The sequence below is a fragment of the Anser brachyrhynchus genome (assembly GCF_964034855.1).
Source record: "Anser brachyrhynchus genome assembly, chromosome: 5".
Classification (NCBI taxonomy): domain Eukaryota; kingdom Metazoa; phylum Chordata; class Aves; order Anseriformes; family Anatidae; genus Anser; species Anser brachyrhynchus.
The window spans coordinates 33,034,074-33,056,344 of NC_137699.1; the positions used below are offsets into that span (position 1 = coordinate 33,034,074).

Genomic DNA, 22,271 nt, shown 5'->3' on the forward strand with positions numbered 1-22,271 from the left:
TCCTCTTTCTTTCCTTTCCATATGGCATTTCCAGAAGTGTTCAGGTTACTAAATGCATGTTCCACTATTGTTGTAAAAGTCAGAAGACTTCCTGGCCAAGGATTGCCTACACTGTGCATGGGTACCTGCTGTCATCTTCAGCTTTGCACCTGGAAGATAAAGTCTAGAGATTGACAGCTTGGTTTCAATTCCTCTTGAATGCCCATAGCTCAAGGTAGAGTTTTGTACTCATAGATTTCAGACTGCCAGAAACCTTCAATTTCTAATTTGGCTTTTATTCTTGGTTTTTATTCTTTTAAATTTATAATTTAAATAATTACTTTGGTCGTCTATTGGCAACTTTTGAGGGAGGAAAAAAAATCTTTTGTTGGACCAGAGTAGGTTTTTTGAGAGTCTGTTTTTTACAATACAACCTTGCCAGGTATTGGCTGGTAATTAATACCTTGAAGAATGAGTCCTGAGAACATAGTTGGTTCTACCTGACCTGCAAGAATATGGATTCCAAAACCTCTATTTTATTTTTTTTTTTATGTTTGAGTTGTACTAGCATATGCATAATAGCACACAATATACCTGTACTTACTATAGCAAGGGTCAGGTTACCTTTAATGGGTAGAAGATTATTATTTAAGAATGAATTAATGAAGACCCTTAGATTAGATGAGTGGACTTTTGGGGACAGACTGCCGACACGTAATTAATCAAGAAGATGCCCCATGCTGCTCATTCAGCAGGAATTTTTGGTCTTTTACTAATTGTGCGTGCGTTATTGTATGGACAGTGTGGTACGAAAAGGATGTGGTATTGCAGTGTCTTCTCTTAAGCATTTCTCTTGCTGCATACTGTCAAAGAACATCAACTTTTTTGGGGTCCTTGGCACTAGTGAGGTTCACAGCCTCAGTGGAAATCCTGATTTTGCCAATCAATGACCAATTGAATTTTGATCAGTACTTGGTGATCCTTCATATAGATCTGTCTCCTTTGTTTTCTGTGTGCACCGTGTTAGAGCTGCCATTGAATTTGAATAACTGTGTTCCCTTTCCTCCAACTCTTCAGACTGCAGCTAGGTAGGACTTAAAGCACTTTTACAGTTGCTTGCCTAGTGTGTCTCACTGCCTCAGTTACATAAAGGATTATTATCTTTAGAGGATTATTCCAAGTCAGGTATTGGGATGCCTTGTATCTCTGTTAGTAGTCAGCATTCCTAAATCTGATGCCAGCAAGTCTAACTATTGGGGCTAATATGACTGCATTAGGCTTTATGGATCTTCCAGTGAGGTATTCAGAGATGCCTTCCTTGAACTGTGCCATGAAGTGGTGATCCATGTTCTGTTAGGGCCTGTTCTACTGGGAGCTGTATTCACTGAAGCAACTGATCTGTCATTGACTTTCATGCTGTCTGAGGAATTCCAAAGAATGTAAATGTAAAACAGTTAAAATGCCCAAGGTGGGAAGGACAGCCTGTGTGCAGTAATAATGGAATTTACTTACAGACAGTGCATCTCAAAGAGCTTGAGTTAGAGTGAAATGAATGACTTTTCCTATTGTGCAGTATCCAACTATTAGTAATGTCTTACATAGTCATCTTTGAAACATTCTATGGTAAATCACAATTTCATTACTATCATTACATTGCTATCTTGAGAAGAATCAATTTCTTTTCATTTTGCTGATAAGAAAACTGGACAAAAGAACGAAACTTTTAATGCAAATCAGCACAGTTGTGACCGTAGTTGAGTTCTTAGACAGAGGGATTTCTGTATCTGCTGACAGACCCTTGTCCTTTTATAATGTACCTCTGTGTTTGCCAGCTTGCTTTTATATGAAGGTTATTCATTTTTTCCTCTAAGAGTTGTTTGTTCTGTTCAAAGCACCAAATTTAGAACAAAAATTGCATCTACACAGTTCCAACCTTTATTTTTCTTTCTTTATCAATTGAGTGTTGTTAGGGCACAACACTCAAGATTTTATTTTATTTTTTAACATCGATCAGTTCTGTGAAACAATAAATTGTTCTTTGTCTATATGAAATCTTACTTTCCAATGTGGGCAAGATAAACAAGCCCTGGTTTGTTTTGATAGAGATAAGAAGCCGCTATTGCAAACTGAATGCTTGCGTGTTCAAGCAGTCCTCATTTGTGTATTAACTTCTTTCATATGTTTTTCTCTTGACCATGAACAGCACAAAACATACTGAAGTGTTCGAGTAATAAAAATAGCCCTGATCACTTCACATGGGTCAAAAAATTTACTTCTGTGGTTACTTCTTGTTCCTCATGCACAAAATATTTTTTTTAATCTCTTTCCTCTCCAGGAATGATATTTTTGTGTTCCTGTTAAGCACAAGAGCTGGAGGCTTGGGCATTAACCTTACAGCTGCAGATACGGTAGGTGAAGTTCCATAAAGTAATACAAAACACAAAAAATCAGCTTTCTGATACTCAGATTTCAGTTCTCCTGTGCCTTCAAACACCATTTTTCCCAAGCTGCTCATCTCCTGCCTCCCAGGCTCACAATATATGTAGGAAAATTGGTGTTGCTGTGTGGAAGCTGGAACTCTTATACCTATGTTGATCAATATTAGTGCTGCCATTCTCCTAATGAAATTGCCTAGCCTTGTTTACTCTGCTTGTATTTGTAATACAATGTTATCTTGGTGATAAAGTTGCAGAATATTGAGCACCTGGTGTACAGTTTTTGGTTGCTGTTAGATACCTTCCTTCTCCCCACATACATCAGCAGCAGAGTCTAGAAGGAAGTTGGATGACTAAAGGGGTCTACAAATGCAATGACACTTTCATACGACTGCTGTCTTGCATGGCTGCTTGCTCTTAATGTGCAGCAGCAAAGGAATCAGAGAGCACAGGTATCCGTCACCCTTTTTCTGCACACAGTAGAATGAAGTAATGGCAGTTGAGTTGTGCTTGTGTTTCTAAATGAGTATCAGCTAGTCAGGAAAGATAAATTTATTCCTTCTCATGTGCCTGAGGTGTAAAGACATCCTGATTTAGGTGAATTGCAAGGATTTGCACTGTTGAACACTTGCACCAATCACTGTGGGAGGGAATACTGACCTACATGAACCATTTATGTTTTCAGTAACTGCTGTTCCTGTGCTTCTAACATAATACCTTATGTGCAGGCAGATTTGAACCCAAGACAGACTGTAGTGCTTAGCCAAAAATCTGATTCAAAAATATGATGTAATTCTTTAAATACCCCATCATCTCTTGCTATTACTTAAAAGAAATCAGAAGAAAGCTATCTGTAGGATTTTCAGGGTTGTAAACTTCTCTTGTTTTGAAGTTGCTTCAGCAGAGGGGAAAAAAAAAGATGGAAACACAGGCATGTATGCACAGGCTCCTTGCATGAACGTTCTTAGTTCTGTGGTTTTGTAGCTTTCTCAATACTTCAGCTAAAATTGTTTTAATGTCTCCTTTTTTTATGTTTACTGTGCATAAAGTACAGTTAAAATGATAGGGCAATGTGAATGTGATGTGGTATTTCAGGTTTTTTTTTTTTTTTGGTAAAAACACTAGAGTTATTAGACTAGACAAGGCTTTATTCAGATCTTGGAAAAAAAGTGTGTTACTTTTTGTGTGAAATCCTGATTTGATGGGCTTTTTCTTAAGGTAAATAACACCTAAAGTGGCTTCACAATGTAATTAGTTACAGGCTTATCAAATGACAATGATATACTATGGTGATAAACTCCAGAATTTTGTGCCTCCAAAGCAGATTTGTTGAAGAAAATATTGAAGACGTTCTGTTGAAGTTGAAACGTTCACTGTCAATTAGTTTGAATATATTTGAAATGCATTGGAAAATATTTTATTGGATTGGGCAAAGCTAGGTGAATACAGCCTACAGTGGGCAAGTGATTCTGCGGGGTGTGTAGTGGAACTTTTTTTTTATGTTGGTTTTTGTTTTTTTGTTTGTTTCATCTCCAGGTACACTAAATATATGGGTTTACTTAATAATTTTTGTTCTGGTTTTCTTTTACAGGTCATCTTCTATGACAGTGATTGGAACCCAACAGTAGACCAGCAAGCCATGGACCGGGCACATAGGCTGGGTCAAACAAAACAAGTCACTGTGTACCGGTTGATATGTAAAGGCACCATTGAGGAGCGTATCTTACAAAGAGCTAAGGAGAAGAGTGAGGTAGGAATAAAGAAATCAACTGGAACAAGAAGTTACGGAAACTTTATCAAAAAATGTGTATCAAAATGAGTAAATAAATTATATATATATATATATATATACACACACACACTATATATATAAAACTTTATAAAATAAATATAAATATAATATATATTATATATACATAGATATATATATCTATATATGCAGGGAATGCATATAACAGAAACCAAAAGGAAATGTCTTTGTTCAAACAAACAAATCTGTTGCTAGCGCAGCATCATTGCAGCTGCATTATATAAACTGGGAAGAAGCTCATTATTTACACAATGACTTCATGGAAACTATTTCTTATGATGCAATGAAACTACTTGGGATTCTAAAGCTAGAGCTTGCGTCTTTGCTGTGTCAGGGCAATGCTGATTCCTCTAATGTTATACTGTTACACCACAGCTTATTTTTTGAAGAAACTTGGAAGGTAATTAAAGGACAGTTTTTGAGCTGTGAGGGTTGCCAGAAGGGCTCATTTTCCTGCAGCATCAAGTGGTAAATGTATTAGAAACTTTAAAGCTCATGACACTTTACTGGCAAGAAAAAATTACTCACAATCACTTTCTTTGGTAGCAATAGATATACTATACACGAGGCTCAGATGTTTTGTGCACTTGGGATTTCTTTTAGCTTTTGTCTTAATTAGATGCTGTCATAGCACTGCAGCAACTGAAGCATCTCCAGCTGAATGCATTCATATTTCCCTTGTTGAATTTCATCCATTTCGATGTGGGATACTGCACTTAGTAACTTGATACCAACCTGAAAATAAGTGTAGTTTTTTGCTGGTGCTCCAAATCATCAAAATTGGCTTATGCTAAAGCTTGTTCTTTTTTGCTAAGTTGTACCTCTTACCTTTTTTTTTTGTGTGTGTGTTTTGTAGTGTAGTTGAATTAATAAAGTTGCTTGTGCTGAGTGAATTGCTTAAACAGAGACACAGACTCAACATGGAGATTTAGTTTTGAGTGGAGGAGATTAAGTATGTTGTACCTTTTAAGAATGTGATCTGCCTGATCCTGTATACAGATTACTTGAAAAATAGGACTGCTAATTTATACCTTATAGGAGTACTGCTGTAGTTTTACTCTGTGTTCAGCAATATACTAAGCCGTAAATATTATTATGACGTGGTGCTTTAGAAGTATACAGCTTGGTACAATGAATGGCAATTTTCTGCTTTCTAGCTCAGTTGCTTCTCGTTTTTTAATAATTACAATTAATGATTACAATTCTCAATAAAATTTTTCCTTAAATTTTGCTACTAACTATAGTATGATAGAGAAGTTGAATCAATTCTGACTACACACACTTGCATTTACATCTTTTTTGTCTGGCTTTCAGTGAAGGGTAATGAAAATGTTTCATGGATCCTTTGAGTAATTTCTCTTTTTTTTCCTTTTTTTCCTAGATCCAGCGAATGGTGATTTCAGGTGGCAATTTCAAACCTGACACTTTGAAACCAAAAGAGGTGGTCAGCCTTCTACTAGATGATGAAGAACTAGAAAAGAAATGTATGTGAAATTCGTGTTGTAGCATTTTCTCCATCTTCCACTTCATTAGTTTTTTTAATCTGTCATTTTATCTCTACAAACACATGTATTTCTGATAACCACTTCCGTTTCCTGGCTCATTTTGTGTTGCCATTTTTGTTAGTACAAGCTGGTTTCATATCATTGCTGAGCTGAGGGGTGAGGTTGTGCAAGAGAGACATGATGATGTGATAGTTTTTATTGGCACTCTTTCAGGATCATTACATTGTTCCTGAATGACAGAGCTTTGACAAGAATTAAGTAGGTCATGACAAGAAAAGTATTAATAAAAATGCTGTGTTGAATCGCAGTTTTGAAGCTGTATTAGAGGTACGCTTGATGGTATGTTTGAAAGAAGATTTCAACTGCGAGACTTTTTAGTAATTTGGTTGGAAAGTTTTAATATAGCAGTTCTACTTCAAGAAACCAGAATTTCTTGTAAGGTTCACAAAAGGGTGTGAAGTATCTTTCCGGTGACAACTTTGTGCTTCTTTTCTGACAGTGCGTCAGCGTCAAGAAGAGAAGCGACAGCAAGAAGAAACAAATCGTGTGAAGGAACGTAAACGTAAAAGGGAAAAATACGCTGAAAAGGTACCTTGATGCAGAGAGGTTGCCTGTGTCAGTGACACAGAGCCTGAAAAGCTTTAGGCACACTATTAAGTAGTGTGGAAATATTTTATGCAAAGGCAGTCTAATGAGTAAAGTGTTCTCTTCAGCATCGAATGTCAGTCTGGCACTTTCTACACAGAAGAGGGATGTTATAAAATAAGTAATGCACAGTTCCCTGTATTTTAGTATCATTTGCAACTTCAAAAATAAGGAAGTACTGCGTACCCATACAACACAGTAGATCATCAGTAGTCTACAGACAACAATTTGGGGACTCAAGTTTGGAAAAAAAAAAAAAAAAAAAAAACCACCAAAACAACCAATTGAGTGATCATTCTATGGCATATAAAATGGAGACTTAATTAAGATTTTGTTTTGCAAGGATGAAAAAATAATACAAATGAAAAACCAAACATAGATAAATCCCAAATAGCTATGTGGCTTGTGCAGAAAGACAGAAGATTAGTTTGTTTGTTTTTTTAAAAAAATCATTAAATCTTGTTTATGAAAATTCAGAATTTTTGAGTATTGGAGGCTTTGCATTAATTATTTTTTTTATAATGGTAAAGAATTTCGAGCTTACTTCAGAAGGCAATGGAAATCAGAGTAATTCTATGAGAGTAATTCTACAGCACTCAAGCTATTTTATGAAGAAGAAAAAAACCTGCTTAAATCTAAAGACAGAGCCTTTAAAGGATCTGTTACTTTGTCTTTCAAAAACTTGCTTTGGATAATTCTGTACGTGGCATTCCTTTGAGTTACAATACTGTATTATACATTGAGATTTTAATTTGCACGTTCCACTTCGGTTTTAACTGTATTTTTCATTCCCTGTATTGTTTTATTTATTTCAGAAGAAGAAGGAAGATGAGTTGGATGGGAAGAGAAAGAAAGAGGGCATGAACCTCGTGATCCCGTTTGTTCCCTCGGCTGATAACTCTAACCTGTCTGCTGATGGGGATGACTCCTTTGTTAGTGTAGATTCTGCCATGCCCAGCCCTTTCAGTGAGGTGAGACTGCCTGCTTCTTTAAAGTATGTGCTGTTTCAGTTGTGATCTTAGATCCAGCAGGGTTCTTGCTTTCTGACATTTCAGTTAATACAGAATTCAAATATGTAGGGAAATGAGATGTCTGAAAGGTGAACCATGGAAGTGAAAATAATTAATTGAAAACATAGCAGCTGCAGTAAGCTGCCTACTGGAGCTCCTCTTTGTTGATATGCCATTATGCTCCTCTTCACTTTCTGTCTTTGTCTTTTCTTAAAGCAAGTTCATGCCCTGAACCTCTTGCTTTTGATTCTGAACTAGTGTGGTTTTTAATCTGGAATTTAAATTGTAAATTTCCAATGGTGCACATTATATTTTCTTTCATATTTTTAATAAAGAATTGCGAACAATTTTTGGCAGCAAATATTTTGTTCTATACCATGTTAACTAAGATTACTATGTTGTATTGTTCCCTTGCTGATAAAGATTTTTATTGGCACTAATTACTTGGTTAAGAGTCCTATTGTTTTCTCTCTTGCAGTCTGAGAAAGATGCCCAGTTAAACTGCAGTTTTCTTAAGTCTCTGCTGAGCCCATTAGTCTCCTGCTGATAACATTTACGTTCATCAGTTGTAATTAAGTAGCTCCTGGAGGTCTTTACTGCTGTTCAGCATGTAAATAAAGGGTGTAGTGTGACTAGGCAGGATATGTATCATGCTGTAAGTCTTGGAGAAAATGAGAGAGATCAGAACAAGTACCAATTACTTGTGATTGCGTGTCTTACTATGTTTGAACCCTTCCCTTTCCTAACCTGAGAAGCTAACGGCTTTGTTCTTGGTCATGTTTAGATATCCATCAGCAGTGAATTACATATGGGCTCTATCCCTCCCGATGAGAGCAGCAGTGATATGCTTGTGATTGTGGATGATCCAGCTTCTTCAGCACCTCAGTCAAGGGCAACAAACTCTCCTGCTTCCATTACTGGCTCCGTTTCAGATACCATGAATGGTCAGTACTCTTGCCTTGACTTACTAACGCATATTAAACCTTGACTTTGTATGCCTGGTTGGTACATGTTCTGCATTTTAATCAGATTCTGTGCATGGTTGGCAAGATTTGCAAAAAACAATTTGTCTTTCATTGAGAAATAACTTCTGATTTGATAAGAAATATGTTTATAGTCATTCATCACACTTTCCTTTTTCCAGTGTTAGTTACTTTTATGAGTTTTGTCCCTTGTTCCTGTTATAGAGTGCTCGCCTTACTGAGCTACAGACATCCACAGAACTCTTTCATCGCTAAGTTTTTCCTTGAATTTGCCATAGGGCTAATAATCAGTTCTCCATTTCCACTGAGTGATTAAAGCAACTATAATTTTAAATAATGGTAACAGTTTTTAGTTACTGTAACTTTATACTCTGAAATAAGGAGAGACCTAGTTCTTCATGAGTTTCTTTACAGATAGCAAGTGGAAAGAACATACATCTTCAGTAAGAAGATGCTTCATCCTGAAGTAGAACCCTGAATCCTCCATCTATTTGTGGATTGAATTCATAACAATAATGACAAGGAAGTTAATAAGATGTGATTAACGAAGGGTCAAGTTTTGTATATGTGATTTCGTGAGATCAATACTTGCTGACAGTGTCTGTATTAATGTAAATGAACAGTATCAGTTAACAGGAACAGTATGAATGTAAATAGCAAGTCATTACGATGCTGTATTCATTTGTGAGCTGTCTGACATGCTATAGCAGTTACTGTTTTAATGCTCTGTTGTTTTTTTTTTAAGGGGTTTCAATGCAAGATACACCTCTCACTGGGAGAGGCCAGTCAGGTCGAAGCCGTGGTCGCCCTAAAGGATCAGGCGGTGGATCAAAAGGCACCGGGAAAGGCAGAAGCCGGAAATCGATAGCAGGAAGCGCGGCCGCAATGGCAGGTGCCAAAGCAGGGGCGGCGGCAGCCTCTGCAGCGGCATATGCAGCGTACGGGTACAATGTCTCTAAAGGTATGTGGGGAAAGGGAGGCAGCAGGCTACCCAGAGCAGAGCCAACCACATGAGTTTGGACGATTGCTTGTTTACAGCCTGTCAAAAATAGATGCAAGTATTGCTGGTATTGCTTGTACAGTATATTCTGATATCCAGGCAAAGCGCAATGTGACATGGTACTGGTGTGAGAGGATGGCCAGTTTCACTGCAGATGACCTTGAGAGGCTAATCTTGCAGAATTTTCACCTGCCCTTTAAATTATCTCATACCAAATACTTCTCTCTTGTTCTTCATTTTGGTGCCCAGACAGATTAGATAGTGTTGTTTATCCCATGGGTTTGGCTGTGTCTTTCCCGTATTGCTGATATGGTGAAGTTACAGCATCAGGTTTAAAATGTTCTAAACCAGTGGTGATGGAGCTTCAGCTTTACAGCACATATAGTCGTCCCAGGGTATAAGTGCAAGATGATTTGTATGTTTAGGCCATCCCTCTTCATTAAAATCTCATAAATCATGAACACAGTGTTGTCTTGGGACTAAGTGTTAGTATATTGTAGCCATTAAAATTTTTTTGTTACCTTAGTGCTACAAGTAGAGTGGTATGCTCACGTGGAATTTGATTCTCTTTTCCATTGCTAGGCATGTCTGCAAGCAGCCCTCTACAAACAGCAATTATTCGGCCTTCTGGACTTGCAGATTTTGGACCTTCAAGCGCCTCTTCTCCCTTGAGCTCCCCTTTGAGCAAAGGAAACAGTGTTTGTGGCACCCCCAAAAGCTTAAACCTGACCAGCAGTCTCATATCAGAAACTCCAATTCGGAAGCAAAGCAAAGGTGCCCACACCTCAGGTGGTCGGTAGTAATTTTGAACCCCCAAAGCTTGTCTGAACTGTGTTGGCTTTCAGAATAGACCACCCTGCAAGGTGAAGGCATGCAAATGAATGCCTTGTTGCTGTCAAGCACCTGTGTGAAAAGAAAATCAAAGCACAATGGGAACGGGTGGTTTATGTGAGCACTTTGGTTATGTGTATCCCAAAAATTATCTTTGCAGACACTGCAAGAAGGATGGAAGGGGTGTCTGGGGTAACTGAGGTGGTCGGATGGTGTTTTATTGACTCATCTGACAAAGATTTCCCAAGAAACCATCCAGGTACTCCATGCAATATCCCAGAGCTGTGTGTGCTTCAAGTCACACGAGTGTAGCTTGAAATGGAACCCAGCTTTAGTTATATCCTGTGAAACCAGTATCTGAATGCCAGGGCTGTCCTGTAGAGTCAGAAGACATTTCTGTACTGGGAGCTGGTCAGTGTAGATGCAGGGGTAGCTGGGGGCTAAGCTGAGGATGATGTGTGATCAAAAGATTCTTGGATTCTTCTAGTGTGGGCCTCTGGGGTTTTTGTTTGGTTGTTTTTGTTTTGTTTTGTTTTTTGAGAGTTTGAAATGCAAAGGAAGGTATCTCAGGTGGTTTCCAGGGAGTGGATTCTTTTCAGCACCATTTGTTTAGAACAGGTTCAGAGCCACAGAGTGACAGGAGCTCTGGCAGGCCTAGTGAGGGTAGCAGCACTGCCTCTGCTTCCTGCAATGGAAGAGGCTCCAAGCCAGTGGCTTGATTTGTGTTTCAGAGTTCTTGCCAGCATAAGCTCTTGCTGTGTTAAGAATAATTTTTCTCATTTTTGATACGTGCTGAAATCTTAAAGGCTTAGAAACACAATCAGGCTCTACTTGTGCAAATCTCAAGAGCAGGGAAAGCTGCAGGGCCGAGGAAGAGTTTGGGGCTGTTCCTCTCAGTGTGCCATAACAGAGCGTGGTTCTGCAGCTAGCAGTGCTGCGAGGGGAGCAGTGAGAAACAGCACTGAGAGAACTGTGCCATTCCCATCTCCAGCCAAATCCTGGGAAAAAAAAAATTGTCTCATATCCCAGCCATCCATTGACCATTCTTCCAGTGTGTTTTTCCCTTCATCTCTGTGATCATCCCATGTACTAGCTTGGTGGAGCTCCCTGTGGGTACCAGTAGCCGTCTCCCGTAAGGCTGATAGAAGGCAGTGCTGCCAGTGCCCGTCTGTGTTCTCATCTCCGATTGCTCCTTTCCCTTTCTCAATGCACAAACCCCCTTTGTAGCCCCTTGCTTTGCTGTAAGCGTTGTCTGCATTGCACTGAGATTAGGTGTGGGACAGGTCTTCTGTCTGACGCACTGAATTAAAAGGCTGTTCTGGGGCACTTTCAATCCCTCGAGAGAAGCAAGTTATGAGTTGCAGGTCTGGGCTGTGACAGCAAAAGATGACTTTTTTATTATTATAATTTTTTTTCCAACCCCAAATCCTTTGCCTGGCGTCCTACAGTGTGGAGCAAGTGCTTCCTGTTGGCTCTGCCTCTAATTTGCACACCTGAAAATAGCAAAACTGAGCTTAGTTAGATTGATTTTTAAACAGATTTGCAGGGGATAATTGAGGGGGGAGATGGTGTTTAATTAACTCATGAAGACTTCCCCCTTCCCCTCGTATTCACATGTATATATGATATTTAGAGGGAATCAGACAAATGCCAAGCCTTTTTTTCTCTTTGAATGTGCTGTCTATTTTTATAACTGAACTTGTACATATGTATAAAGAGAGACACATCTTTCTTTTACTAACTGGAGAAGAAAATCTTAAATAAAATGGAGTGAGATAATTTTATGTAAATCAGTGTCTTTGTGGTTTTTATGCATATAGCTAGCTATGTGACAGGATTAGGGAACAGCGTGGAGGTTGCACATCTGCAAACAAATCTAGGGACGTGCTGCTCAGTGTAATGCTCTTGGGTATTTACGCTCTTCTGAGTATCATTCTGTAACCTTTTTCAATTACAACTGTACAAGTTATCACATGTTTGTATTCACTGATTATCTGGTAATTTACTTTGGAGCAGGTATGCAGCAGATCACAAGAAAATAGAATAATTGCATAATGGTATCTGAATCGCAACGGTTCAATTCAACAGTTGATTGCTCTGGGACGTCATTCTCTACAGATTTTCCATTTTTTTTCCTCCCTTTTTCAGGTTATATTTTAAAGGGTAATTTTTTTGTGTTGTTTTTTTGTGTTACTGTCTTGATTTTCAAACTGCTAGACGATTGTGTCAATTTGTTGTAATCCAAAGTTGAGAAAAAATACATTTGTAACTTGAAAAGATTGGAAAAAAATAGTAATATTCTGTTGCACGTATGCTTTTGGAAGATTAAATTATTGGTATTGTAAAAAATGATAGTAGCATTTGAAAAACTTATTTAATCTTCAAAAGAAGCACAGAATGATATCACAAATTGTGGGAAAAGTAGCAGTAGCCTAGCTGCATGTGAAACATGCATCAGGCTGACAAATTTAGGGAGACCTAACGTAGCAATAAAATAAATGAGCTGCTAGATCATATCCAGTTTAATATCTGTAAAAAGTTTAAACAGATGCATTCTTTTTATTACGCATCATAGAAGAACTGAGATTCTGAGATATTACTCAAGGAATTAGGAAGTGTTCATGTAAAGGCTGTTCTACTCAATTTCTTGATTTGGGGAATTAAGTAGTGCTAGAAAGACAAAGACTGGGAAATATGTTAAGGAGGGGGGGATGTTTTGTGATCAACGCTATGGTGAATACTTCTATTTAAATGAGTAAAATGGACATGCACACTGAAACTTTGTTTTTTGAAGTTTCAATCTGTGAATCTTTTCACTCAGGCTGTGCATTGTGCACTTGTCTTACGGATTAATGGCAGAGAAAATGTCCCTTTCCTCTGAGGGACTGAAGTATTTGCTACTGGCAGAAACAGAATATCGAAGTAATGGAGTTTGCAATCAAAGCTGGAATGGTGAAATAGATGTCAGCATGTTTGGGGGGATGTTGGGAATGTGTATTCCTCTTGCTATTTCATTATAGCATTGGTATCTTCACTCACAGATTACTGCAAAACTGTTAAATGCAGTTCTCCGGTTATTACTACAACCCATTTTCTCTTTCTGTCATGGGTCGAGTATGCTGTCCTCATGTCAGCCACCGATGATGTCTTCCTATTCAGCAAAGAGTCAAAGCAGACTACTGTAGGAGGGTTTTCAACGAGAACTGTTTTAATTCTTAACTTCAGGGTATTAGTACTGCACTGACCAAACATGGCGTTATTTCTGTGCCTTCTTTTCTGTTGCGTGCTTTCCCCACCGCAGTGTCTCTGCTCTTTGCTGTCGTGTTTTGCTCATTGAATGCCTTCTGTCTGCCTAGGGCTATATTTTGCTTTACTCCCATTTTCCTGAAGTATTTCCTTTAGCAGCATTTCCCAGGGTGTGGGGGGGAGGCACACAGAGCTCAGTGGGAAAAGATCTGTGCCAAAGGAATAGGAAACTTACTTTGCTTGTAGCTGAGGCGCAGCTGAGTTGCAGCTGGGAGGAGGAAGAGCATGACCGATAAAATCACTTTAGGGGCAGGATGTGGATCAACATACTTTGGGAAATGCTGCTCTATGACCACTGCTCTGCCAGTCCTGATCTACGGTCTGTAGGGCGAGCTGGTCTGCTTCTGCTCCCAGGTGTATTTACAGACTCCTCCTCCTCTCTCTTCTGCCTTTTTTTTTTTTTGTTGTTGACTGTTCAGTCTGAAACATGTTACAACTTGACATGCCTATAAGGCTCCTTCATTGTTCTCCCCTTACTGCTCAAGAAGAGATGGCTGTGCACTCCATGCTGCCCTTCGGAAATTTCCAGCTCGAGTGGCTGGAAAACACGTTGTAGCTCCCTACCCAAGGAGAGATGCTGCTTGGATGTTAAGTATAACTGGGATATATTTGTACTAAAATAAAGGCAATTTCATCTTACACTCCTAGGCATAAGCACTAGCTGAATTGTGAAGGTTGGTTGTTTTTTGTTTGTTTTTATTTGCAGCATGTACCAAGTGTGTAGTGGTGAATGAGAGGGGAAGGGGCAATTCATCATTCCTCCTAAGAGCATCTTTATTGGGGTGATACATATGGCTCAGCTGTCAGATCCAACCACCAGGTCTATTCTGCAAAAACAAGCCTTTCTTGTAGCATTCGGATTAGTATTCTGAGAAGCCTGCACCAAATGCCTTCTGAAATGGAGAAATGCGTGATAAGATGAGTCGGGTTTCCTCCAGCTATGCCCTCCTCTTAGCTCCTGCCTCTTCCCTCAGGAAAGTGAATTTACTGCAAAGCTAATGGGTCTTCCAGGCATTTTGTACCAAACTATTTACATAATGTTCTTCTAGTGGCGTATGAGGGTATTAGTTTGCATCCCAGGCATGAGGAAGTGTTTCAGTACTCAGGTATGAAATGACATCTTCCTTCCTTCCTTCCTTAGCTGATGAGCATCATTGATAGAATGAGGTATGGGAGGAAAAGATTTAAACACCACTTTTCACGTTTTCTTGAATTTCCCACGGGCTGTCTCTTCCTTCTTCTGCAGTGTCACTGGTTGTGTTAAATCCTCAGTACTGTGACACAACAGTAGCGAGGTGTGATGTGAGCTTCTGAGCATCCAGGGGGTACGGTATCCCTTGTCAGCTCTGTGACATTTGTTTGCATGAACCTGTTTTTTCCTTCTTGCTCCTTAGCCTTACCTAACTTTTCTCAAGATCCACATGTTGTCTTCAATGCTTTTGGTTGACAGGAGAAATGTTTCTGTTTAAAGGTGTTAATTTTTAAACAAATGACCCTCATAGCCTTGCATCGCATTGTTGCGGGAACTGTGAATTAAGAGAAAGCTGCGCGTGTAGTTTGCGAGCATTGTGACACTGAATAAACCTTCACCAACTTTTTCAAAAACAAGAATAAAATAGCCTGTAATTGCTGCTCTGAGATTAGAAGAACCCATTTGGAAATTTCCTGCTGCTTTGGGCTGTCACACAGACCTGACGTGGGCTTTCCTCTAGGAAGGGATGAATCACAGGCAGGAGTCCTCTTTGCACTGCGACATGTCTGACACCCAGGTTTCTTGTGCTGTTTTCTCCTGATGTTGTAGTAGAATTCAAACCTAGAAATTCTCATTTGTATTCAAGCTAGTGAGTGAATTTCAGAATTTTATTGCCAGTGGGGACCAGAAATTTTATGATGCTTATTCTACAGTTACGTCCCTGGATAACTCCCCGTCTGGGGAAGCACTTTGCAGAAAGAGCATTCGTGTTAGGAGTTGAATGGGAACATTTCCATCTTCCTTTAATTCAAGTAACTTTTCTCGGTAAACAAGCCTAAGTTCTCATCAGAGGAGCCCTAAAAGCCACCCCACTTCCTCACAGAAGTGTGGCTGCATGGGCTCAAAGATCTGACCTCTTTGAAGAAGTCACCTTTGGTAGCGTTATCCTCCCCATGGCCAGTCTCAAATTGCAGTGCTTTCCTGTGCTTCACTCAGCCTATACAATGTTCTTGGTTCTTTGTTTTGTCGTTGTTTTGTTTTCTGTTGTTTTGTTTGTGTTTTTGGAGAGTTTTTGTTTGTTTTTAATCCAGGGAAGAGTCAGCAATTTTTGCACTTAGTTGGCTCAGTGTTGCTTTCTATTATTTTTTCTGTAAACCACATTAAGCCGTCGCCACGTGACTGCCTGCCATTAGCTGCGTGCTGCCGGCGAGTCAATGAGATGGCACGTGCCTCGACACACCCCTGCGTGCCACTTCATTGCCCGTGACAGAGCTCCGTGGTTTTCCTTGGCGAGCAGAGGAAACAGAAGAGCTGTTCAGCCTCTGGTAGCTGGACAACCTGGACTGTGTGAGAATCCAGAAAGCTTGTGTCCAAATCCCCTATTTTTGGTCACTCCGTGCGTCTGATCGGTGCTGATGTGAGAGACCTTCTGTGTCTTGGTCCTTCTGCCTCCTCCTGCTCCTTCCGTAGAGTTTGAGTGGCTGTTTGTGTAGGCAGCTTCTGCATTCCTACAGACTTCTCTTTTAACTTTTAACCCATGTTTTTCTTTGATTTAATCTCATTTATATCCATAGCATTACAATATTGCTTTGACATATCACTTTACATGACGTAACACTTGAACTAGATCTAAAGATGAATAAGGCTACAACTTAAACCTCTATTTTTTAAGCGCTTTTGAAGCAGTAATTCAGCTCCATGATACCTGTTTGTCTAGGTGATTGCAGTCTTACATCATTCTCTTCAGCGTTTGGAAGAGGTTACTGTATCTACTCTTAGTCAGAGTTTAATGTGATATATTTAGTTCGGTTAACGTGGAAAAAATAATTGCTGTCTAGTATTTTAGTTATTCGTCACTCAGCTCAATTCCTATTGACTAGCTGAAAACCTACTGATGTAATGCTGAATCTGGGAAGCGCAATAGGTTTCTAAACACAGTGTTGATTTGGGACTGGAAATCACGATGATTTCTGTGGTCTGTTAAAACCCCAAGTGATTTGTGTGTTTTTGAAACATGTCATCATGAGCTCTGCCAAAGGAGATTTGCTTCCCTGGCTTTGATAACTTGCTCTTGCCATATGCAATCAGAGGTATGTATTGCGTAATGAATGTAATTTGGTTACAGGGCAGTTTGCTGTCTAACTATGTTTCTTTGTGTCTGTCTGGAATCAAATAACTAAATGCTAAAAGCGAGTGTTGGCCTGGTAGAGTATTCGCAGACAGATTAGAGAGTCCAGCTCTTCTTTGCAGTGATATAATTGATAGCAAATGAGAGAAGTAATGAGGTTTAAATTCTTAATTTAAAACAGAGCCTGTGTCTGAGATGTTACAGGAATAAACACGTGAGAAGTTTGGAACTGCCAGCAACTGCGAGCCTAAGCCATTAGCCAAAAAAGCTTGAGGGACTGCAGCAAATTTGAGTGATGTGTATAAGACAAACAAACATTAAATGTATATATATACATGTATAAAATATGTATGTTTCCCTGCCAAAGTTAATTTTTAGATGGCAAATAAATATTACACAAACTTAGTATTCTTTAAAACTTAATGTACCTAACAGTGAGTTAGTAAACTTCCAGAAGCATGGATTCTAATTGGACAATGGCAAACATAAAGGGATCCATGAAAATTTCAGATGACTTTTGTATGTTTGCATCATAATTGAGTGCTGATGATGTGAGCACATTATCTTTTTCCCACAGGATTTTATCTGAATACCTAATGTACAGTTCCAAGTATTCTGGAAAAACATCATCCCTCAATGTTTCACATTGTGCAGTCAATGTACACTTCTGAAATTAGGTTCTTACGTCTCAATTCCCCATCTGTAAAATAGAAATAACACCTCTTCACAAAGGTGGTGCGAAGATGGCCTAAAGTTTGCATGCAGTGATTTCCCAGAGAAAAGTGAAAATGGGGAGCAGTTTCCTCACATTTGGAGCAAGTTCTGCATAAATAAATGCAGGACCATACAGGAGAAAGAGCAACCGAGTTGCTGCTAATTTTAGCATCCTCCGATCAAATGAAATGAGGCAAGGATCCTCTGGAAAAAAAATCGTGGGTATTGATTCTAAATGAGGCTGGTCCCATAGTTAGTTTCTATCCTCTGTCCAGAACTCATGGGTCCTCAAATTATAGGATGCATTTCCAGGAATAGGTGTGATATATATGTAGTTTAGAGATGCCAATGCTGCCAGAATTTACTGTGCTGTTTAGCAACAGGAGACATGATTTCATCTGGCTCCTGCCTAACAGGTCCAGTAATAGAGTCTCTAATATTCGATGTCAGAGGGAAGATAAAAAGCAGTGTCTGTCATTGGGAGCTGAGCATTCCAGTTCTTTTCCTTCTCTAAAAATGGGATTGTGTATTGGCAAAGAAGAATGCCAAGGAGAAGAACACACTCTTATAAAGCAGACCAAAAGAATGAATGTATATATGATCTAAAAACCTGCCAGCTGTTTGAAATACACTTTGGGGTCAATTGTCTTTAAAGGAATGGGTACCTCACTGAAGAAAAAGAAATAAAACAAAAAGATTTCATCTCATGATGTCAGTAGAAGCATCCTGAGGACGAAGCTGCTGACCCCCCCTGCCTGTAACAGTATCTCCCACCCCGAGTACCACCAGCGGTCACAGCATGCCAGCCGCGGTCCTGGGAGGTCGCTTCCAGCCCTGGCTGTCCTGCTGAAATGTGAAAGTGCACCCAGCAGCAGCGTCCTGGCGTGGTACCCACAGGGTGAGCAGAGGTAATGTAAGCACATCGCCAGCAGCCCCTGCCTCTCCTCGCCGCTCTGGGCATCACATGCTGTGTTGGTGACTTGGAGTTTGGAAGCGCGGGTGTACCGTCTAGACAAGGAGAGGAGAAACGGCTGCTTTTTCGGTTTGTTTTCCGAATGTTTTCAAATGTCACATATGCTTTGTGTAGACAGAGTTTAATATCAGCAAGCTGGTTGTGGTTGCCCCTGAGGCTGTTTGTGGACGAGGTTATAATTGCTGTAAGCGGGCTGGATATGAGTTTGTGAAATGATTTCAATGTCATCTATGCTGTCAGTGTCAGTAGGTCCATAGCTCCAGCTCGAGGCAGAGTCAGCAAGCACCTCATGTCATGTACGAGCAACAGCTTTGTGCAGAAGGCATGGGGCCTCTGATAAGCTAGAGGCCATCTGTGGATGCTCTGCATGCTACCCAAACTGCATGGCAGAGCTGACCTGCATGTACCCAGCATGTGCCCAGGCGAGCATTAGTCATGTCTCTGAAGGTCAGCCTTGCAAACCAGCAAATGAAAAGTCATCCTCTGACTTTTCTTCCCGTGGGTGAAGCGGTTACAGATCTCTGTGTGCTGCAATAGCTGCTTTTTGTTCGTGGACAAAGCAGCGCTCTGGGGCTCGTTCCTACCCTGTGAGCCAGCGGAGTGTGAGAGTTGGGATAAAACCTTCCCCTTCCCTGATATTCTTGGTGATGGGCTTCAACTACCAGCAGCTATCAGGTCTCTCTTCAGCTGTCTGCCTTGGGCCAAGCTGATCTCCAGGGGGTTTTAATTGAAGATTCATGGGTATGTGCCCCATTAAAAGTGAGATGAGGGAGGCAAAAAACAGCATAAACAGGAGGATGTAAGAGAGCAGTCTTTGTTCTTGTGTCCCCAGAGCAGCTAGCTCAGTGTGGCCTGGGAACAGTGTGGTGTCCCCAGCTAGGAAAACAGCACCTCTGTGTCTCTGAACTTCCCTGACCCTTCACGTTATTTCAGTCTCATTCTCTGGAGTTCAAGGTACTGGCTGTGCTTCAGGAATTCAAACGCATAAACACTCATCAGTTTGGCTGGCACTACTGTAAGATGAAAAGGGAGCTGGGAAAGAATAAAACACATCCAAAAGACAAACAAAAAGTACACGGGGTTTGTAAACACAGCATGTAGAGCTTCCACAGGGCTGTCCGGAATGCCCACTTCCCTCCTCCCTCCCTGTGCTCCCGCTCCTGATGCTGTTTTAAAGACATGTGGGACTTCTCTAATAACTTTAATACAGCACGTGAACTGGGGAGGCTTCAGCTTAAGCCAAGGCAAGTCGTTAATAGGAAATTCCAAGCCTGCCGAGTGGTTGCTGCTTTTGCTGCGAGCAAAGCATAGTTTTTCCACAGCCTAACTGTAAATCTGTTTCTTGTCCCTTCCTGTTCCTCCTGTGCCCCAGGGAGCACATGGTGCTGCGCTGGGCTGTGTGCTGCTGGTACATCAATGCCCGCTTGTATTTGGGGCTGCCCTTCTGTACACCTGTCTGTCAGCTCTGAGCAACCCTTTGGGTCTGGTGCTGCTGACCTATGTGCTTTTGTGAACTCTGGCAGTGCCAAAATGAGGAGTCTGACTGGGGGGAAGTCTCCCCCCCCAAGCTCTGCTCATTGAGCTGAACGTGATATAAGCGAGCTTCAAGTTCCACCAAGGACTTTCCAGGCCTAGGTTGACTCGCAGGTTTTGGCCATGGGCAGTGCTACCATTCTGGCACTGAGCTGCGAGGAGCGTGTTACAAGCAGCTTCAAAATACACGGGTGTATCTGTGTGTTTTGTGTTGAATGATTCAGGCTGGTTTATGCGAAGTCAGTCTCGGCTACCCAACAGCCCCTCTTTCCTCCTTCTGGCACCGAGAGCCCACACCGGCTCTTTGGTGGTCTTCAAAGCCTGTGCTTCAGAGTGCGTATGGAGCACAGGTAGGTTTACAGCTTGGTGATGCTATGTAGAGAACTGGTTCTAGAGAACCAGAGTTTTTCTTGTGTTTTTGTCTTCCCTGAATGCTTTTAACATTTCTGAGTTTCTCTGTCCTTGTTCCGTGAAGGACCGTGGGCCCTCAGGAGTGTTTCATACACACAAAGGGCTGGATTAACAGTTGTTGTCTACTTTACTTAGCTGGCTGTGCCATTGTGAAACAGCTGAGTAGGTCCTGTCCTGGAGTACTCAAGGAAATGATGACTCAGGCCTGTGTTCCAGGGTTATGTGGGAGCTCTTGGGCAAAAGAATGGAAAAGGTTGAAGAAATGACTGAAATCATGTGAATTGTACTGGTTTTAGACTTGGAAAGTATGTGACAGTGCTTGTAAACATGTTTTTACTGCAACTGGGAAAGTTGGTTTATTATGTGAGGGGACCCAATAGGCATGAGCTTGTTGTAGGGAATTCAGAGAAGAGGAAACTGCGGACGAGCAAGGAAGCCACTCGATATGGAAGCATCTCCAGGGATGTCTGGCAGCATTTTGCAGCTGCAGGCAGTTGTATCACCCACTGACGAGGTGAAGTGCTTTTCCCCAGGCTGGCCACCAGGCCTGTGGAAGAGCTGTCAGGAATCGGGGATGTTTCCAGCTGAATCATACCCTGCTGCCCCTGTAGTGAAAGGTGTACGGGGTAGGTGGGTGCCCATTTTTGGAAGAAAGTTGTAGGTTGGTGGAGAATTACATCTGTGCTTTAAATACTTAAATTTTCAAGGGAAGAAGAAACAGCAGCTGAAGGAACGTTCCCAGCACTGATGCGGTTGCTCACAAGCACTTGCTGCCTGCCACAGGAGGAACAAAGCAGGTCTTCAAGTGAAATAGTAATGCTGGGTGCTTACTGCACATCTGCTATTGATTCCTGTCTGCAATGACTGTGGATCTGAAAATTTGAAAGGTGTGAAGATTTTTTTTGTTTTAGGTGGAGATATTTTGATATCTCACCCCAGTCTTGTACTAATATGGGAGCATTTCCCTGCAAATTAAGTTAATTCCTTTAACACTTTAATTTTCCAGTTGGCAGATACTAGCAAGCCAGAGAGGCTGAAAAGCCAGGGAAGGAGTGAGCTTTCAGACCATCGTGGTGAGGACCAAAGCAATTAAGAGCCAGGAACATTGCAGCTGGGAGTGAGAATGGGGGGGTTTCTCCCCAAAGGACTGACTTAAAAATAAAAATACCCCTCAGCTGCAGTACCACTTTCTCTCACAGGACACCCCCAGCTGTACATGTAAGCATCTCCAGAAAGGCATTAGGAGTTATTGCAAAGCTGTCTTATGGTCCCAAACAGAGAACATTGCTCAAAGCAGCGAGGTCACACAACAAGGGCACCGCTAACAGCAGCAGAGGTGAGAGCAGGCTTTCTGCTGCCTACTCTCAGCTGAAGGCTGACTCTGCTCTTCTGCAGCTGCACCCCAGGGGGGAAGATGCAGCTGCTCAGTTGAAGTGAGAGCATCCATGGAACAGGGAAAGTGCAGTTTTCTCTATAGACTATTCCCCCCCCGCCCCCCCAAAACATGCACCTGCCTTTAATTAGTGGTAAATTAAGTTGTTTCAATTAGTTTTCACTCCCTCACTCCTGTCTTGAGACAGGCAGTACAGGTATATACTGTAATCTATGAGTGCTGAAGCAGCTGGTAACAAGAGAAATCAGGCAGAAGGGCAGCTGCCCATTACCCCTGTATGCAGCAACTTTGCACAAGACAAGGAAAAAAAAAAACACCTCTCCTCCACTGCAGTCAGCAGAGCCAGCTGGGGGTGGTAGATTCTTGTCATTGCACTACTACTTCTTGGAAACAGCAAGGGTAAGTTCAACTCAGGCAAAAGGC

The 22,271-nt window shown here is 40.9% G+C and overlaps 1 protein-coding gene across 1 annotated transcript in view; it reads left to right on the forward strand.

Annotated features, from left to right (window-relative positions):
- Positions 1–11,989, forward strand: part of INO80 (INO80 complex ATPase subunit) — a 68,181-nt gene extending 56,192 nt beyond the window's left edge. The window contains exons 29-36 of the mRNA XM_080592294.1: positions 2,315–2,387; positions 4,006–4,164; positions 5,606–5,708; positions 6,229–6,317; positions 7,190–7,345; positions 8,169–8,328; positions 9,113–9,328; positions 9,950–11,989. Coding sequence (XP_080448420.1) covers positions 2,315–2,387; positions 4,006–4,164; positions 5,606–5,708; positions 6,229–6,317; positions 7,190–7,345; positions 8,169–8,328; positions 9,113–9,328; positions 9,950–10,167 — 1,174 coding nt within the window. The 3' untranslated portion in view covers positions 10,168–11,989. The remainder of the gene's footprint in view (positions 1–2,314; positions 2,388–4,005; positions 4,165–5,605; positions 5,709–6,228; positions 6,318–7,189; positions 7,346–8,168; positions 8,329–9,112; positions 9,329–9,949) is intronic.
- Positions 11,990–22,271: the final 10,282 nt, after the last annotated feature.